The following is a 10,289-nucleotide window of genomic DNA, read 5'->3' as shown; positions in this document are numbered from 1 at the left end:
CACCATCACCACCACCACCACCACCACCACCACCACCACCACCATCACCACCACCACCACCATCACCACCACCACCACAACTTCACATCCGCTACATAACTTTTAATTATGGGTCTTTTTTTAAAATTTCGATCAGGCAATAAACTAATTACTACTGAAAAATATTCACTTTTTCCTTTCGGTATTTGTAACTATTAAATAATTCATGTTGTAGTTTATTATGAAAGTTAACTGTAGTGTGAGCCTGTAATGACCCGTGTGGCTGTAGGTGGGTCATTAGGTCACCACTACCGCTGTATGACACGTCTCCTCACCCCTGACCTGACGGCGCAGTGGACAGCGCTCGGGATTCGTAGTCTTGAGGTTCAGAGTTCGATCCCCGGTAGAGGCGGAAACAAATGGGCAGTTTCTTTCACTCAGATGCTCCTGTTCACCTAGCAGTAGATAGGTACCTGGGAGTTAGATAGCTGCTACGGGCTGCTTCCTGGGGATGGGTAACAGAAAGGAGGCGTGGTCGAGGACCGGGCCGCGGGGACGCTAAGCCCCGAAATCATCTCAAGATAACCCCTCCTGTTGTTTATCACAGGAATGCGTCGATTCATTCACTCTCTTCAAGCAGATTCGGGATTCGATCCCCCGATGTTCCCAGTCGTCGTGTAGCGTTCGTTTACACTTCATATTCTTCCCAAGTGCTACAGCTAAACTGACTCGTCCTGGTGAACACCTTAACCTCACCCTTGAATTACCGACATCTTAAGAAAGGCTCACTACAAGAACACCAGTCTTATGTATTCTGTGTATGCATCATGTCTGTCGATGGACCACTATATTTTACTGACAATCTATTCTTGTAATGTTTCAGTGATTCAGGTCACAGAATGGTAGTTCATGAGGATTTAGTTTCTTGACCTGACAGCTTCCAGAAGCACCAGTATTGAAAGCGCTCAATGAAGCTGTTGACTCAATAAATCCACAAGGGCCGTGATGAGGGTTCGAACTTACGTCGAACAGAACTTACGATCTGTTGACTGGCTTGAACACCGGAACACCCACCTACAGAACACTGCAGTAACCGTCTACAGCGCCGACCCCCCTCACAGGGTTCAAGAGAGAACACCATAAACACCTCCAAAGGATACCTGATCAACCAGGCTGTCATTCACACGTCAGGCATCGAGCAGCCGTGTCAAAATAATTTAGAATTATTCATCACCCACGACACTGTAGAGGAGATGCAACATACATATTTAGTATAATATTGCACATTTTTTAGTAATATTAGACATGTTTTTAACACTAGTGTGTATGGCCTGGGTGATGACCGGGCCGCGGGGACGCTAAGCCCTGAAATCTACAGAGCACTAGAGTACCCTAAAACATGATATATTTAAATTTTTAAGCATCTCATTGATATGCAATTGTTCTTTTATACTTTACTGATAATATAGCTAATAACACAGGTGGTGATCAAGTCCGGGAGACATGATCACTACCTACAAAATTTAAGAGGAATTGACAGGGTAGACAAACTATTTATCACAGGTGGAACATGAACAAGGGAACACAGGTGGAAACATAGTATCCAAATGAGCCACAGAGACATTACAAATTTTCTTTTTCAGGGTCAGAGTAGTTAACAAGTGGAATGCACTAGGCAGTGATGTGGTGGAGGCTGACTCCATACACAGTTTCAAATGTAGATATGATAGAGCCCAATAGGCTCAGGAATCTGTACACCAGTTGATTGGACAGTCGAGAGGCGGGACCAAAGAGCCGAAGCTCAACCCCAGCAAGCACAACTAGGCGAGTACACATATTACAAACAGCTGTTGGATCTTTATTTGCCAATTATGAGATTTACAATCTCATAATTGGTAATTACAATATTAGTAATTGCATGTAATTGTGGGCCTATACGTGAATCATGTGAAATAAATCTGATATTTGCAATGTAAGCTTACTCGTTAGTTCTAATCAAGGAGACCTGACATGTATCAATCAAAAGAAACATTTCTGACACATTGTATTATTAGCATGATTGGTAAACAAATTAAAGGGAAGCTTTGATAAATTTCATGATTTATACAGAGGTTTATCTTCTGTATAAATTTCCGCCTACAGAAAACTACAGTATTGCATGATTCATACAGAGAATTGCATCACTGCATGATTCGTACAGAGAACTGCAACACTGCATGATTCGTACAGAGAACTGCAACACTGCATGATTCGTACAGAGAACTGCAACACTGCATGATTCGTACAGAGAACCGCAACACTGCATGTCTCGTACAGAGAACTGCAACACTGCATGATTCGTACAGAGAATTGCATCACTGCATGATTCGTACAGAGAACTGCAACACTGCATGTCTCGTACAGAGAACTGCAACACTGCATGATTCGTACAGAGAATTGCATCACTGCATGATTCGTACAGAGAACTGCAACACTGCATGTCTCGTACAGAGAACTGCATCACTGCATGATCCTGCAGGATGCGTGTCGCCCCCTGGAGTGGGGCGGCTTAGCCACCGCCAATGTTCCAATATATAATTTCATTCACCCTTCATCTGGGAAAACACATTTTCGTAGCACGTAGAGTTATTATGGTGAATACTGTCAGGTTATCTTTAGGTCCTCCTCTTTGTTACTCACCCCCAGGAAGCAGCCCGTAGCAGCTGTCCCATATACCTATTTACAGCTAGGTGAACAGGTTCATCCGGGCGAAAGAAACTGTTCACTTGTTTCCGCCTCCACCGGGGATCGAACCTGGAACCTCAAGACTACGAATCGCGAGCGCTGTCCACTCAGCTGTCAGGCCCCTTCACCACAAAAAAATATTATGCACACTTCAATAATTGCTTATTTAACCATGACAGAATGTGCAGGATTGCATGTGCAAAATAAGTCGTTACAAAGGTAATCAATAAGTATGCTGAGCGGCGATACATCTATAAATGCTATAGCACTCTTGAGAACTCACTTCCCCCTTCAGAGCAGGAGAGAGTGCTGACATAGAGGGAATACAGAGCACATATACGACACGCATAGACGAGGTAAAACACCTAAATTATTGGCATCGTCTCAAAGCTCTCCAAATGTACTCACTAGAAAGGAGACGAGAGAGACCAAATAATATACACATGGAAAATACTGGAGGGCCAGGTCCCTAATCTACACAGTAAAATAACAACATACTGGAGTGAACGATATGGAAGAAAATGCAGAATAGAACCAGTGAAGAGCAGAGGTGCCATAGGCACAATCAGAGAACACTGTATAAACATCAGAGGTCCACGGTTGTTCAACGTCCTCCCAGCGAGCATAAGAAATATTGCCGGAACAACCGTGGACATCTTCAAGGGGAAACTAGATAGTTTCCTCCAAGGAGTGCCGGACCAACCGGGCTGTGGTGGGTATGTGGGCCTGCGGGCCGCTCCAAGCAACAGCCTGGTGGACCAAACTCTCACAAGTCAAGCCTGGCCTCGGGCCGGGCTTGGAGAGTAGAAGAACTCCCAGAACCCCATCAACCAGGTGAGAGTAGACAAGCTGTTGCACTGTTCTGGGAAATAGCAGCTCAACTTTCCATCGCAAAGATCGAGTAAGGGAGACAAGGAGAGCCAAAGGAATACCTCCAAAACATCAACTGCTTCATGCAGGTCGGCGTTCAATTCCCGAACGTCTAAGTGATTGGGCACTTTTCCTTCCCACCGTTCCATCCCAAATCCTTATCCTGACCCCTTCCAAGTCCTATATAGTTGTAGTGGACTGGTACTTTCTTCTAATAGCTCCCCCTCCCTTCCTCAGGCGAATCTGCTAATATATTCTCACCTACTCGAAAAGTAATTACGCATATCCTTAGCATAAATAAAAATGGAATTGGTCCCAGTTAATAAATAATATTATATTTTGATATGCACTATTTTTATAACCATTCACATGATTCTACAACACGGTATGTCTAAAGTGATCGGAATCCCTCACTTGGTCTCGGTTAACTCATCTGTTGCTGTGTTGTATTTATGCAGTAATGCCCTACTTATGCAACAATGCCCAACTTATGCAGCCTACTTATACAGCATGCCCTACTTATGCAGTAATGCCATACTTATGCAGTAATGCCCTACTTATGCAGCAATGCCCTACCTACTCCAGTATTCCCCTACATCAATACCTTACCTTAAGGTTACCTAGAGATGATTTCGGGGCTTAGCGTCCCCGCGGCCCAGTCGTCGACCAGGCCTCCTGGTTGTTGGACTGGTCAACCAGGCTGTTGGACGCGGCTGCTCGCAGCCTGACGTATGAGTCACAGCAATACTAGTATTAGTCAAAGTATTGGTGTATGCCTGTGTGGTGTGGAAGCTGGCTACTTGCTCGGCTCGTCCACTTGGGTTTAAACAATCTTTTGTTTTACTTTAATTCAATTATATATTTATAATTATATACATAATTAAATAATTTATTTTTCTAACTTAATTAAATAATTTATTTTTCTAACTTAATTATATATTTATATTTGAATTTAACGCATGTTTTATCTATTACATAACAAACCGAGGTTGGTTGGGTTTTAAGAAAAGTATAAACAAGAATTTTACCAATTCTGGGTTTGTTGATCTTTCCCGCAAAGATATTATTGTTGCAAATAGTATCCTCCTTACAGGACTACAGGAGGGACACTCCATACACGTATCCTCCTTACAGGACTACAGGAGGGACACTCCATACACGTATCCTCCTTACAGGACTACAGGAGGGACACTCCATACACGTATCCTCCTTACAGGACTACAGGAGGGACACTCCATACACGTATCCTCCTTACAGGACTACAGGAGGGACACTCCATACACGTATCCTCGTTACAGGAATACAGGAGGGACGCTCCATACACGTATCCTCCTTACAGGACTACAGGAGGGACACTCCGTACACGTATCCTCCTTACAGGACTACAGGAGGGACACTCCGTACACGTATCCTCCTTACAGGACTACAGGAGGGACACTCCATACACGTATCCTCCTTACAGGACTACAGGAGGGACACTCCATACACGTATCCTCCTTACAGGACTACAGGAGGCACACTCCATACACGTATCCTCCTTACAGGACTACAGGAGGGACACTCCATACACGTATCCTCGTTACAGGACTACAGGAGGGACACCCCATACACGTATCCTCCTTACAGGACTACAGGAGGGACACTCCATACACGTATCCTCCTTACAGGACTACAGGAGGGACACTCCGTACACGTATCCTCCTTACAGGACTACAGGAGGGACACTCCGTACACGTATCCTCCTTACAGGAATACAGGGGGGACACTCCATACACGTATCCTCGTTACAGGAATACAGGAGGGACACTCCATACACGTATCCTCGTTACAGGACTACAGGAGGGACACTCCATACACGTATCCTCCTTACAGGACTACAGGAGGGACACTCCGTACACGTATCCTCCTTACAGGACTACAGGAGGGACACTCCGTACACGTATCCTCCTTACAGGACAACAGGAGGGACACTCCGTACACGTATCCTCCTTACAGGACTACAGGAGTGACACTCCGTACACGTATCCTCCTTACAGGACTACAGGAGGGACACTCCATACACGTATCCTCCTTACAGGAATACAGGAGGGACACTCCGTACACGTATCCTCCTTACAGGACTACAGGAGGGACACTCCATACACGTATCCTCCTTACAGGACTACAGGAGGGACACTCCATACACGTATCCTCCTTACAGGAATACAGGAGGGACACTCCATACACGTATCCTCGTTACAGGACTACAGGAGGGACACTCCATACACGTATCCTCCTTACAGGACTACAGGAGGGACACTCCGTACACGTATCCTCCTTACAGGACTACAGGAGGGACACTCCGTACACGTATCCTCCTTACAGGACAACAGGAGGGACACTCCGTACACGTATCCTCCTTACAGGACTACAGGAGTGACACTCCGTACACGTATCCTCCTTACAGGACTACAGGAGGGACACTCCATACACGTATCCTCCTTACAGGAATACAGGAGGGACACTCCGTACACGTATCCTCCTTACAGGACTACAGGAGGGACACTCCATACACGTATCCTCCTTACAGGACTACAGGAGGGACACTCCATACACGTATCCTCCTTACAGGAGTACAGGAGGGACACTCCATACACGTATCCTCCTTACAGGAGTACAGGAGGGACACTCCATACACGTATCCTCCTTACAGGACTACAGGAGGGACACTCCATACACGTATCCTCCTTACAGGACTACAGGAGGGACACTCCATACACGTATCCTCCTTACAGGAGTACAGGAGGGACACTCCATACACGTATCCTCCTTACAGGAGTACAGGAGGGACACTCCATACACGTATCCTCGTTACAGGAATACAGGAGGGACACTCCATACACGTATCCGCCTTACAGGAATACAGGAAGGACACTCCATACCACATTGTTTTCTCAGTACAAAAAAAATGTTCATGTTTGTATCTCTCACTATGGAAACCCCCAACAGTCTTACCTTGTTTGTCATCTTGTACAGCCCTTGGCGCTCGTTACCACCTCGTTACTGCACTCACCTGGAATTAAGAATAAAAATATATCTTTACCTCAATTATAAAGTCATGTGTATGTAATGTTTTTCTCCTTCATCCTCTCACACGAAGGTGTGAAAAAATTAAAAAAAATAAGTTGATTGACAAGTGAGAGGCGGGCCCAAAGAGCCAGAGCTCAACCCCCCACAAGCACAACTAGGTGATAATTAATATGCTAAAATATAAAGCTTTTGTTGCCTACCCTCTCTCTCTCTCTCTCTCTCTCTCTCTCTCTCTCTCTCTCTCTCTCTCTCTCTCACTCTCTCTCTCTCACTCTCTCTCTCTCTCTCTCTCTCTCTCTCTCTCTCTCTCTCTCTCTCACTCTCTCTCCACCTTTCATACCCTTTATCTAATTTGTATTATATTTATTATATTTTTATTATTTAAATTCAATTACAATTATTTAAATTTGATGCAAATTATTAAAATTTTATGAAACATTTATTTTTTACTTTAGCGAGTACTAATAATTACTACAATGATTTAAATCTGATTATAATTATTTGTTTGATCGTGATTAATAAAATTTTATCATATCATTTTATCATAATTATGTAAAAGTATGATTAATAATTATTTAATAACATTTTATTATTAATTATTAAAATATTAATGTTTAATAATTATTTTATTAGATATTATCCATATTTTGTCTTTCTATTGAACAATTATTTAATTATATTTTTAGTTATTTTCATAATAATTAATATTTAATATTAATAATTATTATTAATTTTCATAATAATTAATTATTTTCATAATAATTAATAAACAAGCATACTAAAATTACTTCAGTTCTCTCATGCTGAAAATTACATCTATTGTTACAACACTGCCGAGAGAACACCGTGAACTACCCAGAGAACACCGTGAACTATCCAGAGAACACCGTGAACTATCCAGAGAACACGGCGAACTATCCAGAGAACACCGTGAACTATCCAAAGAACACCGTGAACTATCCAGAGAACACCGTGAACTATCCAGAGAACACCGTGAACTACCCAGAGAACACCGTGAACTATCCAGAGAACACCGTGAACTATCCAGAGAACACGGCGAACTATCCAGAGAACACCGTGAACTATCCAGAGAACACCGTGAACTATCCAGAGAACACCGTGAACTATCCAGAGAACACCGTGAACTACCCAGAGAACACCGTGAACTATCCAGAGAACACCATGAACTATCCAGAGAACACCGTGAACTATCCAGAGAACACGGCGAACTATCCAGAGAACACCGTGAACTATCCAGAGAACACCGTGAACTATCCAGAGAACACCGTGAACTATCCAGAGAACACGGTGAACTATCCAGAGAACACGGTGAACTATCCAGAGAACACGGTGAACTATCCAGAGAACACGGTGAACTATCCAGAGAACACAGTGAACTATCCAGAGAACACCGTGAACTATCCAGAGAACACCGTGAACTATCCAGAGAACACGGCGAACTATCCAGAGAACACCGTGAACTATCCAGAGAACACGGTCAACTATCCAGAGAACACGGTGAACTATCCAGGGAACACGGTGAACTATCCAGAGAACACGGTGAACTATCCAGAGAACACGGTGAACTATCCAGAGAACACGGTCAACTATCCAGAGAACACGGTGAACTATCCAGAGAACACGGTGAACTATCCAGAGAACACGGTGAACTATCCAGAGAACACGGTGAACTATCCAGAGAACACGGTGAACTATCCAGAGAACACGGTGAACTATCCAGAGAACACGGTGAACTATCCAGAGAACACGGTGAACTATCCAGAGAACACGGTGAACTATCCAGAGAACACGGTCAACTATCCAGAGAACACGGTGAACTATCCAGAGAACACGGTGAACTATCCAGAGAACACGGTGAACTATCCAGAGAACACGGTGAACTATCCAGAGAACACGGTAAACTATCCAGAGAACACGGTGAACTATCCAAGGAACACGGTGAACTATCCAAGGAACACGGTGAACTATCCAGGGAACACGGTGAACTATCCAGAGAACACGGTGAACTATCCAGAGAACACGGTGAACTATCCAGAGAACACGGTGAACTATCCAGAGAACACGGTGAACTATCCAGAGAACACGGTGAACTATCCAGAGAACACGGTGAACTATCCAGAGAACACGGTCAACTATCCAGAACACGGTCAACTATCCAGAGAACACCGTGAACTATCCAGAGAACACCGTGAACTATCCAGAGAACACCGTGAACTATCCAGAGAACACCGCGAACTATCCAGAGAACACCGCGAACTATCCAGAGAACACCGAGAACTATCCAGAGAACACCGCGAACTATCCAGAGAACACAGTGAACTATCCAGAGAACACAGTGAACTACCCAGAGAACACCGTGAACTGAAAGAACACGTGAACACTGAGTTATGCACACCATAAACTGCTCAAGCCTTAATGTTTTACACTGTTGAACACATCAGTGTTCCAATGATCAATGTGGCGTCCCAGCATCCCAGCGTCCCAGTCCCAGTGTCCCAGCGTCCCAGTCCCAGTGTCCCAGCATCCCAGTCCCAGCGTCCCAGTGTCCCAGCATCCCAGTCCCAGCGTCCCAGTCCCAGCGTCCTAGCATCCCAGTCCCAGCATCCCAGTGTCCCAGCATCCCAGTCCCAGCGTCCTAGCATCCCAGTCCCAGCATCCCAGTCCTAGCATCCCAGTCCCAACGTCCCAGTCCCAGCATCCCAGTCCCAACGTCCCAGTCCCAGCATCCCAGTCCCAGCGTCCCAGTCCCAGCATCCCAGCATCTTAAAGTCTCTCATTTGTACTATTGCTCTATTACTTTCATCTCCTGTGTTTTCTGGCAATCTTTGCAGTTGTCAAGTAGTTCCTTGAGAACCCCCCAATGACGAGTACGTCCCTCAAACTCGCACCGCATCGAGTACTTCCCTCTAGTACTTTTATACTAGAGGGCTAATATATACTAGAGGTTATATACTTCTTATACTAGAGGTTAATCCCCCAAATTAAAAACCTGTCATATGAAGAAAGATTGACAAAGCTTAAATTGCATTCTCTAGAAAGGAGAAGAATTAGGGGGTGACATGATAGAAGTGTACAAGAGGATTAATGGGCATAACAAAGGGGATATTGATAGGGTATCAAAAGTATCAACACAAGACAGAACACGAAACAATGGGTATAAATTGGATAAGTTTAGATTTAGGAAAGACCTGAGTAAATACTGGTTCAGTAACAGGATTGTTGATTTGTTTTACCAATTACCACGAAACGTGGAGGAGTTGGGTTACCTTGATTCTGGGAGTTCTTCTACTACCCAAGCCCGGCCCGAGGCCTGGTTTTGCTTAGAGCGGCCCGCAGGCCCACATACCCACCACAGCCCGGTTGGTCCGGCACTCCTTGGAGAAAACTATCTAGTTTTCTCTTGAAGATGTCCACGGTTGTTCCGGCAATATTTCTAGGAGCTGCCTCGTATGGGCGAATAGGCCTTCTGCAGTTACCTTTGTTCTTATGTTCTCTTGTAAACTCCCTCTAGTACAGTAGCTCTAGTAAACTCCCTCTAGTATTGTAGTTCTCTAGTAAACTCCGTCTAGCTCGAGTATTTTCCCTTAGTCCCGAGTCAGCCTTTACCTCGTCAAGTTGGGATGCTT

At 44.5% G+C, this 10,289-nt stretch overlaps 1 protein-coding gene across 1 annotated transcript in view; it reads left to right on the top strand.

The window, feature by feature from the left end:
• LOC138368872 (putative uncharacterized protein DDB_G0282499) overlaps nucleotides 1-9,063 on the top strand; it is a 17,916-nt gene extending 8,853 nt beyond the window's left edge. Inside the window, exon 2 of the mRNA XM_069331585.1 lies at nucleotides 7,483-9,063. Within this exon, the coding sequence (XP_069187686.1) occupies nucleotides 7,483-9,063 (1,581 nt within the window). The remainder of the gene's footprint in view (nucleotides 1-7,482) is intronic.
• The last annotated feature ends 1,226 nt before the right edge of the window (nucleotides 9,064-10,289 follow it).

Source organism: Procambarus clarkii, chromosome 26 (assembly GCF_040958095.1).
Source record: "Procambarus clarkii isolate CNS0578487 chromosome 26, FALCON_Pclarkii_2.0, whole genome shotgun sequence".
NCBI classification, from domain to species: domain Eukaryota; kingdom Metazoa; phylum Arthropoda; class Malacostraca; order Decapoda; family Cambaridae; genus Procambarus; species Procambarus clarkii.
This window is presented reverse-complemented; position numbering and strand designations above follow the sequence as displayed.